At 38.8% G+C, this 16,860-nt stretch overlaps 1 protein-coding gene across 2 annotated transcripts in view; it reads right to left on the bottom strand.

Annotated features, from left to right (window-relative positions):
• The window catches only part of NCAM2 (neural cell adhesion molecule 2), a 532,557-nt gene extending 516,844 nt beyond the window's left edge, over positions 1-15,713 (bottom strand). For both annotated transcript variants that reach the window (XM_046003053.1, XM_046003054.1), the window contains exon 1: positions 15,409-15,713. In XM_046003053.1, the coding sequence (XP_045859009.1) occupies positions 15,409-15,463 (55 nt within the window). In that variant the 5' untranslated portion in view covers positions 15,464-15,713. The remainder of the gene's footprint in view (positions 1-15,408) is intronic.
• Positions 15,714-16,860: the final 1,147 nt, after the last annotated feature.

The raw sequence follows: 16,860 nt of genomic DNA, 5'->3' as shown, positions 1-16,860 counted from the left end.
TATGATCCAGTCCTCATTGTGATATTACAAATACGTTAAACAATTTGTTCAGCAGCTTTGAAACAAATGTTGTAACTCAGTTGTACAATGCAATGTAAAAGAGAGCATAACACTGCTAGAAACTTAGCAGCCTTCATGTCTTCAGTTAGAAATTGGGGAAAATGAAAATGAAGAATTTTTCAAGCATGCGCATGCATTTCAATCATTGTCCCTGAGCTGGAACCAAAGCATCCATGCTCCAAATGCTGATTTTATCTATATTCAGGGAATATGTTTTGAAGGAAAACATCATAAATTATGAATGTTTGTGTGCTGAGAGTTTAAAAAAAATAAGGTGGGAGAGCTCTTTAGCTGTTCATTTTGTGTAACAGAGAGACAACAGATATTGTTTTGTAGTCTTGAGAAATTAAACACTAGCTAATTAGTCTTCAGTTACACTAAGTGTGAATAATAAGTCCAATGTTTTATTGTGGAGTACATTTCCTTCTTAGAGGCAAAAAGCAGTAAAGAACAAATTACTTAAAATATTCATGAATTTCAGCCCTAATGAAAATAATGGAATAAATGTAGCAAACATTTTGATGCAGCATGGAAGGATGAAATGATTTTCCTAAGTTTTTACATATATATGTATATGTAAGGATACACACACACACTACACATATATATGTATATGTGTACATATATATATATATATATATATATATATATATATAATTTTATATATTTGGCCATTCATAAAAAACAGTGTTGGTGAGGGTACCTGGCATGGGGGTGAGGGGTGGGAAGAAACAGAATGGTTTTCTAAGAAAAAATAATTGCAGAGCATGCACAGGGTTTTATACCCCAAGAATCTTAATCTCTATCCTGCCTTTTAATTCACTGTGTAGTCTCAAGAAGAAACCATCTAGAGGTCAGGAACTGGTGTAGTTCGTATCTTGGTCTAGGCATGTAATAGATTTAACACCCTGTTTAGTGAGTCTACTCATTTCAATAGTTAGCCGGTCTCATCAGTCAATATCAAACCAATATTCTTTGTTTTCAGTTTCCGCTTCTCTTTCTAAAGGAGATCCTAGCCTCCATTTCTATTTTTTAATTCATCTCTTCCAGAATCCAATGAATACTTTTCCTTGGCCCCCTTAAATTTGAGAACATTATCCACCTGTCGGATTTGAGGAAAAAAAATGAAAATGAAATAGATTTCCTTTAAAAAATTAGCTTCTTTTATATCATAAGATTCTGGAAGACCAGTGAGGTTTATGTAATTTGTTTTATCCCAAATCTGCTACCCCAGCCCTGCCATACATATACACAGTCCTTAAACACTGTATACTGGAAAGTACTTGAGCCCTCAGAGTCAAAGTATGACTTTATTCAAATCCCACTTGGCTCCTTCATAGCTACACATAGCTATGTGACCTTGGGTAAACTGTTTTATCACACTTTCTCTTAATTTCATTATCTGTAAAATTTAAAAAGAAAAAGATAGATAGTAAAAGATATGTAAACACAGATATTAAGTAAGATCAAGTGTAACAGCTTTCTCAGGATTTCCCAAGATACACCCTGTTCACAAAGGAAGTTAGTATCCTTACCTACCATTCTTCAACTTAACGATAGTAAAACTAGGCCCAATGTTAGTGGTTTCCTTTTACAGAGACCTGGCAGGGAAAGAGGATTCTTGCCAGCCAGCCAAGGTTCCAATCCCAACGTCGCCACTGGGCAGCTTTGTGAGATTGACAGGTCATTCAAACACTTCAAATTCTGTTCCCATCCCCTTCTCTAAAACAGAATCGTCCTCACAAGTAAGTCTGAAGAGTTATATCAGATCACACATACAAAGTACATCGAAATGGCGCACTGTAAGTGCTTAATAAATCCTGACTTGGGACACAGTTTACATTCTTTGTCAAAAAGGGCCCTTCAGCTCTTCTGTGGCGGTCACACCGGACCACCCAGTGTACCCTATGTCCTCTCCCTCGTTCTTCAGTAAATGCACACTGAGTTTGATGGAACGATCAGATACTTCAAGGGAGGTTGACCTTCTCAGCAACAGAAAGGAGCTGGTTCATCAGGGGAAATCATGGTGATGGTATTCTCCTCACCAGCCATTAGTTTTGGGGAGTTCCTATGACACAATTCGAACCAATGAGAACTGAGGAAAATCTCCTGGATGACATAGGAGAATTTATCCTTTTTTCATCATACAAGGCCAGTGACATATTTAGTTACCTTTCCGAACTTCAGATTTTATTGTAGAAGAACGTGATACATGAAACTTGCAGATAACTTTCTTCCATGAAGTCAAGGAAAAATACTCAGAACCAAAGAGAAATATGCAGTCCCAACCTGCCTCCGGATGATTTCTTACATGCTATCACAGATTTTTATTTTTAAGTCCGTCTAAATATATCCTTTTCTTCTTTGACCCGAAAAACATCCTGAACTGATGTAATTTCATTATGAACGTATTCAGTAAGTCAACCACAAACAGATGACTTACTGAATTATTCATGACTCCAGTTTTTACAATAAGAGAAGCCATTTAAAAATATAACTTATATTTAAATATTAATGTTATATAGTCCTTAAAGAATTACACTAACCTGAACAATCAAACTGCCCCCCTTACAACTACCATGAACCCTGTATTTCTTAATCCTGTTAGTTCTCTGTGTTCATTAATGTTTAAGGCCCCTAAAAGATTTACTCATTTGCTAATTGGTAGTCACTCACCTAGAGCTTAGCCATTCAAAAGAAATAGCCAGAAAGAGTGGTAGAAAACTGAAACTAAAGCTACTCCTAGTACTTCTTTTTTCCCTTCAGCTATCTCTAGCTGCTTCAAAGGTACCATGTTTCAGTCACAGAAATGAGTAAAGTTTCCGAACCAAATATTAACTAAATTTGAATTTCAAGTCCTTGACTTATTAGATGCCACTTAACTTTTATGAAATTCAGTTCCCTCATCTGTAAAATAATTTTCAGAAATCCTATATATGTAGTCAATATAAAAATGAGGCAACCCAGTACTTGGTAGGGTGACTAACAGATTTTTTTTTCTGACATTCTCCCCTTTGCCAAACTGTTACCAGGCTGCGCTGAGCTCTCTTCTCAACTAGGTCTCAAACCTAACTTATAAATGAATGAAGCACTAACATTATTTTTAAGAGTTCAAGGGTGCCTCCCTGGGATGACTTAAAGTGCCTGAGAAAACTCAAGGTGCAAAAAGACCTTCTGTTTGTTTCAGTCCATACCTCAAGATGGGACTCTTATCTCCCAACCTCTGTGGGAGGAGAGGAGCCTAACTTTGCTAACCATCAGTTAACATACCCAGGTGGGTTTCAAAGAGACCAAACCACCCCTTCCTGCTTTTTGTATTTTTTCACTTCCCTGGTTCCACTGAGCCCCCATGTACCTTCCTCCTTATGCTCTCATTGTGCCTTTAGAATACCGGGTCACCTCTGTACAAAGCAAAATTTTTAAGTTCAGGCCATACTAGGCTCTTTACCTTATTGAATACAGTAATAAACTTCCTTTCCAATATGGTATATTACCGATTAAAATCTGTCCTTAACCAGTGTTTGGCTTTGTTTATCTCTGACGCTTCCTTCCTTCAATTAATTCGTTCAATATTTACAAACAGACAGTGTTTATTGAGGACACAAGGATGTCTGCAGTCCTTCTCTATTTTGTTGGGCATCTCCTTCTCCCGGGCAGGCATGTCACAATTTATCCTAGCTCTTCAAAGTCTGACCCCACCACCCCTTCCCTCGTTACCATTTAGCTGGTGAATTGCCCTTGAAATAAAACAGGGATTGATCTTTAGTAACAGTATTTACTCTCCTTTCTCATTCTTAGCTCCCGTATGCCTTTCTGCTCAGGACTCAGAATGTGCTCTGGAGTCACTATTAGTCAAAGAAAATTTTTACTTCTTAGGACAACCTCCCCTCTCCTATCACAAATCCACGTACCACACATCCTCTGAGAGGCAGCCAAACAGGAAGAGAGAAGGGAAAGGTAACTAACAAGTAAGTCCCCTTCCCCACGATAGTCAATAATGTCAGTCCTTTTTTTAAAAATTTCTTAAAAAGATTTTATTTATTTATTTGACAGAGAGAGACCACAAGTAGGCAAAGAGGCAGGCAGAGAGAGAGGGGGAAGCAGGATCCTTGCTGAACAGAAAGCCCGATGCAGGGCTCCATCCCAGGACCCTATCATGACCTGAGCTGAAGGCAGAGGCTTAACCCACTGAGCCACCCAGGCACCCCAGTGATGTCAATCCTTTGATTTTCCTAGCAAGAAGGAGTGACATTCTCCTTGAAGAAGTCATCTTTCACCAAATAATCTATTAATGCACAGGGTAGGATGGAGTGTATTTTTAATAAAATGTTTCATACAATAGAAACAGAACAAGGATTTGAAAGAGAAAATACATTAATAACTTAGGGTACTTCATAATTATTCAGGATTCTGTACTAAGTATTCTGTACAAAGTATTATTTAAATATCATGAGAATACTAGAGTTGAATACTTCCTATCCACTTTGGATATGGCTGTGTAAGTTTTTAGTAAAGCACAGAGAATGGCATAATATCCTTTAATAACCCGTGCTGAATTTTGTTGCTAAACTGCAGACCACGCACAATGCCCACAGAGGTAAAATGCATTAGCATGGGGCTTATGAGGGGGCTATGAAATAAAACGACTCACGTGGATAACCAATTAAAGTGATTATAAATTATGTGAAATTTGAGGAGGGAAATGAAAGTAAAACATGGATGAATCAGAAGCAGTGGTCATATCTCTAGTTGCAAACTGTGTTTCAAGTTAGAAATGGCATACAAAATACCAGCAACATTAGTAGGCTAATGGAAGGGAGACAAATAAATATGTGATAAAGACATTCAGGAGTACCTGAAAATGTATTCTGTCCAATTAACTTAAATGCTCTTACCACTGAAGTCTGACATAGAAAATATCATAAAATCATGACAAAACATGGCTACCGAACAAGAGAGCATGTTTTTAGGTTAAACTGAATTTCATTTTTTTTAAAGAAACAAAACCCAAGTGCCTATGAAAAAATAAGGCAAAATACTCTTATCTTGCTTGTCTTCCCATACATACAGCTTAGAATTGGCTTCCAATAATCATTGACTGAATAATCAACTTTTAATTAACCCCAGGGATTATCTTGATTTTTGAGGACTTTAAATACCTGCTCTATTGACAAATCAGACATTTACTATTAACAATATCTAATCTGTTTAATTATACCATTATCAACATATTATATCTCCCTCATTTATTTCTATGTAGTGAAGATTCTGAAACCTCAACAACGTAATGGTCTCCTATGTCCCAGATAAGGCTTCAAAATAAGAAATCTTAAAGCAAGATTTAAGTCTGCTTTATTCCCTGTCTAATTTATTTTTAGTTCAGGAGGTAAGGCAGGTCATCTTTTCTTTCCTTCTGACTGGATTATTTTGTAGATACTCAAATATTTATTGAAGGCCTATCACATGCAGTAGTGATATAAACAAAATTTTTAAAACAAATACCCAAACCAACAGATAATATATTCTCAACAGTCAAAACTAAATATATTTTTAAATAGTTAGTTTGTTTTACTCCTGCCGGGTAATATTTAAATATTCATTTAGCACATATTTACTAAACATCTACTATGTTTCGGGAATACACATAAGAATTTACAGTGAACTCCCTAACCAAGTACATTGTATTTAATGGCAAGCCAGCATGGAAAGGTGTTTTTGCTCTCAGGGAGTTCACACAGAAGGTCACATACAGTACAGTGAAGTCTGACATGCAGAATTCGGGTATGTTACCATCCAGGACTGGGTGTTCAGTATCTTGCACACTGACCAGGGATTACTGTATATTTGTTGAGAGAAACAAAGATGTCTTCAGTGATGAAATGGCTAAACTGAGTTTTGAAGAAAAACAATAGGAACTGTCCAAGCAAAGAAAGTTAGGAAAACTGTAAAATATGTGAGCTGTGTTGACACAGGTCCCAAGTCTGGGAATTTCAGAAATGGTACAAAAGTGTCTGGTGTACATAGTAACAAGCATGAGGCTAAGAAAACAGGATCCTGCAAGTGAATAAAAGGTGAAAGTCTTAACAATTCTAAGTCAGGAACTCCCAAATAAGTCAAGTGAAAGGGAATCCTCTAAAATGAACAGCATGTATCCTGTAAATACAGTCCAAAAGTAACTTTGAAGAGCAGAGTAATATAAATTATCTACTGTACCACTAAGTTATTTCTGAAAACTTCTCCATTAATAGGAGTAAAGTGTATTTCCGTAAAAGCACAGACATTGTTATAGGAAAAATGCTGCATCTAGAATAAAATATTTGTATCAAGTCCTAAACCAACCATTTTTTAAGTCTTTCTTCTTAGACAAGTAATTTGACGGCTTAGAGGTTCATTTTCCTCTTTTCTAAATCAGGAATACTACCTACATTTCAGGGTAATTGTGGGACTTTAAGTAGGTAAATTTAAGTTAACCATCAAAGTTGTTTTTAACTAGTACGTCTTAGAATATAATACATACATTTGAAATCATTAAATTCTACAATGTAACTCTAACCCTTTGATAATTCCAAAGTTTAACCTAGTTTGAAATATTAGTATATAATCTATACAAGAGGTAGGGTGAAGCCAGTGATTCTGTGATAAAGCGCATTTTAAAAAAATGAACAGGATTGAAAATGTACTTAATTTCAGCTGGCACTACAAACATTAGAGAATTATAAGTGGTTTACCTAAGTAAATAAAATTTAAATAAAACCAGTCAATATCATTGATCAATACTTTGACAAAGATTATGGCATATACTTGATGTTATATTTTAATTTTTATATAATCTGTGTTTCACATTTCTCTCATTGATGACAGAAAGCTATTACTATAATATAAAGATGCAACTGCTCCGCTCAGGCAGTATATTCAATATTTGTCATTGGTAGATGATAATAATCAGAGATAAATTAAGGAGGGCAATAAATATAAGAGTAATCAGAAAAAAGTAATGCCGTAGTTATTAAACAGCTGGTTGAGAATGGACAAGCTACAATATTAGAAAAACTGTCCACAACACCCATTACTACTTAAAACAAAGAATATGTGCGCTTATTTTCTTAAATTGTGATGTACTCTACTGTAAGTCTTAGCTTTATTACATCCGTTTATTTTACAAGTGGTGGCATGCATTTCTATGCTAACACCATATTTGCATCCCTGGAAAACGCTGGTGTCTGCAAAATTATGCAGTAAAAAATATCATGGCTTATGGAAAAAGACAGGATTAGAGGTCAGAACATTCCAAACCTACAGAAATGTGTAACCAAGCACTAACAACTACCATAACAATCTTAATAAAAATACTAGCACAGTTAAATCTCTACTGACGCTTGTATCTAGTATTTGCATCTTCTTTCGAGATGCAAGGCCTGAAGGGCATTCACAGTAAAATGAAAACTATGATCCGGGGTGTAGCCCTTAAAAAATTAAAAACAAATATATCATTTTGACAAAGGAGAAAGTGATTTCCAGTTTTCTTAGCAGCATTCTCAGTATTCTATACTGGACATCAAGATGGTTCTTAAACTGCTAGACAAACAAATACTCGCAGTAAAGGAAAGCACTTGAGTTGATTTTTCATATTTTTTATTAACATCTTCATAGAAAGCTAAGGCTTTCTCTTTAAGAGTGAGAAAGCTTGCTCTTGATCACTTCAAAAATGAACGGGCTGAAGAAGTGGTATATGGAACAATACAGTTCCTGCATCAGCCCCCTGTTAACCAGTCCTGTATCAAAGAAACACACAAAGAAACAGAATTGTATCTTCCATACATAGGATGCACATTAGATGCAACTTCGGGTGTCGGCCACAGAACATACATAATAGCACAAGGCCAATCTGACATTCTCCATCTCAAGACATCATCTATCAAAGGTGATTTTTATCAGGACTAAGTGAGACAATGAGTGAAAATGCCCACCTGGCACACAGGAGGCACTCAGAAAGATTATTTCCCTTGAAGATGAACAGAAAGAAGGTCCACGTCTATATATTTTATATCAAACTTTTTTTGGTTTTTATTTTAGTTTAGCTATTTTCATTTCTCTTTTTATTTTCTTATTTCTTCATATTTTCTTTTGTTTCCCCAGAATAAAAAAAAAGGGGAAAAATCTATGCATAAGCAGTGAAAATGAATGAAGAATAGGTAATAAGAGCAAATTTGACCTAAATGCTTTTGAAATTTTACTCAAAATTCCAGACACACACACCTATCAAATAATTTTAGCGCAAACAGCGATGGAAAAAAAAGAGAACAAAGTTAAATAAAAGTGGAGAAAAATTCTGAAATGAAAAGATCAACAGTTGGCCTTTCCAAAGTTACTGGTGACATTTCCATCTAGACTCCATTTGTACCTGAAACTCAACGTGTCAATGTAGAAAACTACAAACAAGCAAAACAAAAACACAAACCCTTCTCACCTAAAATAAGTGGTCTTATTTATCTATTTCGCTATTTCTATTAAGATAACCATTCTTTCCATGGAAAGGCTTAACATTTCAGGTACCACCTGCCTCCCAATCTCCCAAATCGAATGCCTTATTAAGATTCATTAATTTTTTCAAAGAAACATAAGACATGAACCCTCAACTCCTTTTTTCATTTCCCTCTGGTAGGCCCCATGCCTGGCCAGAAGACTTCAAAACAGAACAAAATGTTAAGCATGTTCTTTTCCTGCTGAAACAATGGCTCCTGATGATCTACACCTAGCCTGACTGAAGGCCTTCATGCCTCTAAGCCCCATCAATATTTCCATAATCAAGTCCAACAACTCACCTTTCCAAACTCTTAATGAATTGGATTATTTCTGTCCTCTGAACACTTAGGGCATCCTTTCTCACAATATGCTCACCTGTTGTTAACTCTTTGTCTTATCTTCTTCCTCTTCTGTGTTGAATTCCCTTTTGCTTCAGTGAATGGCAAGGTAGTGCCCTGGTTAATAGGGCAAGTCTTTTGTACATGTCCTGAGTTCACATGTTTCTTTCCTGGCTATGCAACCTTAGACAGTTATTTAAATTTTCTGTGCCTCACAGCCCTCAAGTGTAAAAGGGGAAGAGTAAGATGATAATAACTAGAGGGCTGTGGTACATATTAAGCTACTTAAACCAATGTAATGTGCTTACAATAGACCCTGGCAGTTAGCAAACATTCAACAAATTTTAGCTCTTTCGAGGTGTCAAATTCTTAAGGGCTTCTTTATACCCCTGAATTTTTAATTAATTATATATCTTTTCTCATTTTGCAACATTTTGTTGACCAGTTTATTGAAACCTCATATGCTTAATTGGCTTTTATATTTTTTACCTTCTCAACTATCAGCATTGGATTCTACACACTACCCCTTCCAGACACCAGCAAATTTTCAAACAAAACATTAGATACATTAAAAAAATAGGCATTGAACTAGAAATGAGAAAATCTAATCTTAAATCCAGATAACTCCTAACTATGACTGATAGAGGCAAATCAGGCAGTTCTTCTGCACTTCAATTTCTTCAACCATAAAATAGTTAATAGTCCCTTGGATTCTTGCTGATCATTCCCTACAAGGAAGTGAACGCACTTTGAGCCAGTGCTCTATGGGGTTACAGAATGATGGCATTATACTCATTGTAAGTCCTGAACAAGTATTTGTTAATTGATTAACTGAAAAAAATGGTACAAAATTTAAATATTATTATTATTTTGAGCTGAAGAAATGTTAATATTTTTAAACCGCTGCAAAAGTTTGGTGTTCAGAGAACTGAATTAAGAGTTTTGAGACCAGAGCTCTCGCTACTATTCGGATCTTTAATAAATCACTTATCCTAATTGTGTGCCCACCCTAAGCCTCTCCAGACTCATATCAACCTGGTGCCGACCCATAAAAGGGATCTGGGATACAATAAGAAACCCATTCCTCAAGACTCTTTACTGCCATCTGCTGGAAAATTGTGAAAATAAATATGTATTCTATCACCACAACCATGAGTGGCGCCCCCTGGAGTTGTTCATCGCACAATCTATATAACCATTCCTAGGAATGCTGCTGAATAAGGTGTCTGAGGCACTATAGGCATTCAATAAATGTTTGATAAATGAGTCAATGATTAATGAGCCTCCATTATCAATGAATTAAATTATCTCTGCCCCCCTCGATATTTGTTTTTATTCATAGAGAAGTTTGTGATGACTTTAAAAATTGAATACATGGAATGTTTTTAAACCACAGCAGATTTGTCTGTATTTGTAATATACCTCTGGCATAATAATGTCTGGCATAATAGGGTTGACATTTTATAGGAGCCCTACACATATCTATTATCACAATTGCTCTCATGGCAGTATTGCAACTATCAGAGATAATTATGTCAGATTTTCAAATAAGCACATGATGGCTCTGAGAATTTAAGTTACTTTTTCAAAGTTGAGAGACTTAATGTCTAAATCTTCTGATTTCAAATCCAATGTTCTCTCCCCTTTCATGCTATTTTTAATAACAAAATGGAGCCAAGAAAATTCTGACCAACTGACCTGAAATCCTTAATACTGTCATCTATTGATTGTTACGCTTGTAAATACTCTTAAAATTCCTTATCATACCTCTTAACTATTTAAACTCAGACAAGTCTGTTTCATTAGATCAAAGCTTTCTAAAATGCCTTGTAATGGTTGATGAATTGTTAGTGGCCCAAGTGAATATGTGACACCAGGAAGTACGTTGATAGCCATTTGGAATCAGCACTATTATAACTATAACTTTGTAAATAGTTAAAAGTTATTAAAATATTTTAAATAATGCCATATAGAAGCACTTTTATTTGCTGAACAATTAAAGATACCTTGGCTCTATGAAGCTCGGGAAGATTACATTTAATGAAAGTAGACAAGCACTGGGGTATCTCAAAGTGTTCTCATAGCATATAATTTGGAAAATTAAAACTATTTTATAATATTTTAAATAGGTCTATCTTCAGCATAATTGGGAGTATTAAGGGCACAGGGAATTTAGAATTTAGATTAATAAAATTTGAAAAACAATGATACCCCTTTATCAGAATATTAAAATTATTAAATTAATTTTGCATACACCAACACCCAGAGGACTCATTTAATTCTGGACCAAAACAAAAACAAACAAAAACAAAAGCAATTCAAACTTGCGCTACCACTTATCAAGCCCTTTCTTCATGCTTTCAAAGTTCACTGCTGTGAGAGTGACCCTGAAAACAGATAAATTAAAATCATTTCCCAAATGTCAAAAGCCAGAGATTAGTTCCTTGGGGCCTTCTGATTGGCAACCTTGTTTCCATTCACATTCCTGCCTCCCAAGGAAATAGACAAAAACAAATGACTCTGTTAGGCTTGGTTACCAGCCTCAATTTCTATAGCTCATTTCTCACTCCCATTACAAACTAGCTCTATGTATGAAAGAAAGCCATTTTATTTACTAAATTATATGAAGTTTGGCTTTCTTTTTGTACTGGATGAGGTTATTTTCTTCCATTAATTGAGTCTCTAATGGGACATTACCTCTGGAAGAACATTAGCCCACTGTGTCGTTGAAGAGACTCCCGGACCCCCTGGGGTACCACCACCTTCCCTTCTTGCTCTTCTCCTGGGCTCTAATTCAGCATTAGAAACTCAAGTGGTCAAATGCACTGCTTAACTCCTGTGACATACAGCAGGAAAGGAAATCCTCTGGGTTGCTCATTGACAATAACGGTATTAATTCACACAGCCTGTCTTCTCTAAGTGCAAATGCATATGGAGTTGATTCAATAGAAATGTTCCAAAAGAGGCTGATATCAAAGAATCAGAGCAGAGTAGATTAAAACGGACACGCGAGAAGCTGTCTGTGAACAGCCTACACTGAAGACAGGTTCGTGGAGACCTTCCTATAGAAATGAAACTCACGGCCCCCCACACACTAGGAGACACCCAAACACCCACACTTCCTGTAGAAGTGAAACTAGCAGTCACCCACACACCCACACATACACACCCCCACACTTTATTTTTAGAAGGTACAGGTCTCTAATGAGCGATGACTTACTAACACTTCACCAGAAAGAGAAAATGTAAGCAGAGAGCCTGAAATTCAGCTAATTAACTAGGCAATTCACCTCCCTGTCCCCATGATTTTGGCTTAGGTAAGTATTCTAACTGTATGGTTGGACTGGATTGCAAAAGAGATGAAGAGTTCTGTCCTTACCTTACAGTGTCATACAAAAATCCTCTTTATGTTTGACACAGAAGTATTCATCATACTGGATGAATAAGCATCCACTAATAGATGTTTATTAATCACACTTGAGTAATTTTTAAAAAGAAGAGGACAATAATTTTAGGAAGTGCTAAAGCTTCAGGAAAGCAGCACATACGTATTACAGTTTGGGAACTGGGTTTACATAGATCCAAACAGCAAATGCACTGTGAATCACAGACTCAGGTTATTACTTGAGATTTATGATGACCGAGACTGTGACCAAGTTTTGAATACAAAGAAAAATAATCGCAGAAGTTAAGAGTTATAGAATCTCCTTTCAGTTGACAATAAAATTCAGACTTGACAATTAAATCCCAACCTTACTTCATTAGATATTAATCTTGCAGTGGAAATGAGAGACTTTTAAAGGCGTATTCCTGCTGTAATAAAAAAGGCTTTCACTATAGTAGAACAATAATGTTGTGTTGAAAGTTAGAACTATTAGACCTTGTTAGCTAATTATGGTATTGGCATCCACTTAAGTTGCTCAGTTTTTCACTTCTGTCATTTTCTGCTGCTCAACTGCTGCAGTTCAAAACGTTTTGACTACTTAAAAGGGAATACATCATCATTGCCTTTCCCCAGTCTAACTGCACACCACTTTCCAAAGCAATAGCTTCAATCATGCTTCATAAAATCCCCTGCAAGTATATTGTTGGAAACATAAATCAGCAAGCTGGGATTTTAGTATTTCTAAGGTAAGCCCAGGGATCAAGAACTGGAGGCTTTTCCATGGCCCCATTTATAAAAGAATAAACAAAATTATGAGTTACACTAGATCCCCCCCTTTTTTTTTCTTCAAAAACTGTTCCAGTGGTGTGTCTGATACTTGCTTCTGCATCCTTAATTGGAGGACAGAACACTGGCATAGGAGAATCGGACTCCAAGATCAGGATTGCCGTTTCCCAGCATCTCTGACTTCATTAGGAGACATGGCACAGAAGTACTACATGTTCGGTTTCACAAAAGCTAGGTCTCTCTGATGTGCATCTATGCCTCTATGAGTGCCATGCATTTTTAAATCGCACTAGATAGAGAGATCTTCTGAAGGATGTTCCCCTCCTTCCCTGTTTCATGACAGTGAATCTAGGCTCCCTTTCAGGCATGCTTTAGTTTTAGAGCCCTTCTTTACAATTACCCTGTTTTCTGAATTATAAATTAGGGGAATCACAAATTTCAGGTATGTCACATATACAGACCTAAATTAAATTGTGCCTGCGTATAATATTTAAACATTCCTAGATTTCTCTTTTGTCCCCCAAATTCCAATACACTTAGTGTCTATAAATGTAAATTCACAGACTCCACCACTGAGACATATTTCTTCTCCAAACCAGTCCTAATGTAATCATAAGTCTGCATAAACTTGCTTTCTATTATGTCCCCATCTTACTCCACACTAGCTACACTCAGTTAATTGCAGTGGTATTTTAACTGCAATTTTCAGGAGCTGCTTCTTAGGATTCACTAATACCTGTCTATGTTATAAATGAACAGTTAAACATAATCAGCAGCTCTGCAAAAATGAAAGCAGCATATCTGTAGGGCATAAAGTATATGTTGATCTTTGCTATAATAGTGATTTAATTAACTGGGCTAATATCAGCTTCAGATGGATATATCTGCAATTTTGCTATGACTGAAATTTTGCATACTCTATATTATCAAGGGGAAATGAGCAGCATCCTACCAAGACACTTTATAAACTACAGCAACATTCACTATTTGCATTCTGATTTCTGAGCATAAAATCTGCATCCAATCATGTTTCATCAGCCATTAACACTATATAGCTTTAGGGAGGTGAGGGCAGAGAAAGGAAGGCTTCATATCCAAAATGTCAAGCCCTGCTGAAGAATGATAGAAGGACCCAGCGAGTATGGAAGAACAGAAACAACCATTTCTGATTTTAAAATGGAGTTCTACCACCCCCTGCTGGACCAAATGAGCAAAACCGAAGAGGCTAGAAAATGCTAAGAATTGAATATAGTGGAGATATTTTAACTTGTCTTGTAATTTATGTTTTCTCAAAAAACAATTTTCATGCCATACTAATAATATAACATTCTATGCAATTATTACACATCACAGAATTACAGCTATTTTCTTTTTTCTTTAAAGACTTCCACCAATGCATGTTTTAGCATTTTGTGTTCCCAATTAAATGTCCAAACTTGTCTGGACAGTTGAAAATGTTTCCATTTATTATAAATATATTTTATGTGAACGTGAACTATCCAAACAAAGCAAGACAAATTCAGATCTACCTCTATAAACAGAGGTAGCTTCCACAAATTCTCTCAGGTTATTCTAGTAAGCTATTCATTTTTTTCCCCCTCAAGAGATAAAAATCTCACCAGTTCTCCACAAGCCAAAATATCCCTTACAGGTGTAATTACAATCTGACGCTATAAAAATTTTCAACCTTGATGGATTAACAAGGGTGGGGGGGGGTGCTGAAAATGAATGACTGCAACACATGCCTAGTTTTATCCATTTGCCGTCTTACACACAACATCCATGGCCCCTCTCTTAGTTTCAATAGAAATAAACCATCATCGTTCACTTCCCAGTCAGGGATTGGGGTCTTGGGAAAGGGGAAAAAAAGAGTCTCTAAGAATTCAATTTCTTGCACACGAGAGAGATGTCACAAACGAGTTTAATGCTGATAGTTTTTTCTGCTTCTGTAAAACATCGGCGTTCCCTTTCCCTCCTCAGCCTCATATATTTAACTGTTAATACACACCAACATACTCATCCAGTTTTTGATCATGAAAATCAGAGCAAGCCAAGATCCCAGAAAAAGAAGCAGTTTGCCTCGATTTCCTGCTCACCGATGCCAATCTCCAATTCTGTGTTTTCTCTAATTTAAGGGATCCACAGAACAGATACAATTTTTAGCGGCAGCTAAAATAAACAGTGAAAATAATCCTAACGACGACCGTAACTATAACTTTAGTTCGTTCATCTAATTCTTCCTGCGCCTCCCTCTGCCCCTCTCGGCTGGGTGGAAGGGGGAGGGAAAGTAAATGCAATCAAGCACCACACTCCTACCTTGCCCGCTACTGACAAGCAACCCGAGCAGGTAGAAGGAGAGGAGGAGGCTCATGTTCAGGACGTGACACTGGAGGACAGTTCCAAAGTTATTAAGTCCAGCCCTGGAGAGAGAACCTTCCGCTGCCACGGCCGCCTCAGCTAGAGCCGCCGCCGCTCCCGGGGTGCCCCAGCCGCCCGCAGCCCGCGCGCTCCTCCTCGCAAAGTGACTGCAAGCTCCGCTCCTTGCCGCACTATATCCAGGCAGCGGCGGCGGCGGCGGCGGCGGCAGCGGCAGCAGCAGCAACAGCAGCAGCGGCCGCCGCGGCGGCAGCACAGCCGGGCGGGGAGGGAGGTGGGGGCGGGGGCGCGGGGAGGGGAGGCGCGGTCGAGGTGTATCCCTCCGCGCCGCACGACAGCCGCTTCTCCCGAGACGCGCGGCCCCAGGATTCGTCCGCAGTCGAGCTCGGGAAAGCGGGTTCGGGTCCCGGTGCCTCCAGCTAGAGTGGCCGCCGCGATCGGGCTGGCACGAGCACGTCTGTGAGTGGCGACCGCACGCTCAGCCTGACGGAGACCCGCACGTTGGCAGACGCCCCTGGGCCGAGGAGGGAGGGCAGCTTGGAGCGCCTGCACCGCCGCCGGCCAGTTCGCGGAAGTGGGCAGCTTGAGCCGATGCCGATGCTGCGGGCGGTCACCCTGCCCCGGACTCTAAGCGCGCCCGGATTTAGCGGGAGTGGGGAATCTGAGGGCGGGCGTGTATGCTGCCGCTTGCATTTCTCCAAGGGCGTGGGAGGGGAAAGATTCGGTCTCTCCTGGGCCTTCCCTTTCGCTGAACCCTTCAGCAGGCTGCCCGCTTCCCACGCTTTCCACTCCGTCGCGGTAAAGGGGAAGCGGTGGTCCTCTAGTGTCTACACTGCCTGCCTCCTCCGATGGTAGAGGGTAGGGAGAAGGATGTGAATGCTGTTTCTCATCCACGTCGACCCACTGCCGTTAAGAGCAGGTTCTTAGGGGAGAGAGATTGGGGAGGGGGCGAGATGTTGGAGCGGCTGCGTTAAACTCGGCTGTCGGTGTTAGCCGCGTCCTTGGACACGTCCAAAGTCTCCCCTCGCCCCTCTCTGCGAGCTCCGCCTTGGGTCCCCAGCGCACTGCACCGGCCGGGTCCCCGAGAGGAGTGCGACGAGGGAGGTCCTGGAAATGTGCAAAGATGAGTGGCGCGGGGATTCGTCCCCAGCCCGCCCAGCACCTGTGCACACACCTGCGTGTGCGCGCGTGTGAATTGGAGTAATGGAGCCGTGGCAAGCTCCCAGAACTAACTCTCCTCCTCTGAAGGTTGGGGTGTACCCTTATTTCTCCTGGAAGGCTATGAAAGGTTTGTCAGTGCGCTGTCAAGCCTGCGGCAAGAGCGAGCAAGAGGCAGACACTCCCTGGCCCCGGGGCCCTGGTGGGTCGGCCTGGGTCAGAGCGCCCGGCTGG

Source organism: Meles meles, chromosome 4, assembly GCF_922984935.1.
Source record: "Meles meles chromosome 4, mMelMel3.1 paternal haplotype, whole genome shotgun sequence".
Lineage (NCBI taxonomy): Eukaryota > Metazoa > Chordata > Mammalia > Carnivora > Mustelidae > Meles > Meles meles.
Note: the sequence above shows the minus strand (reverse complement) of the source record. Positions and strands in the feature narration are given on the sequence as shown.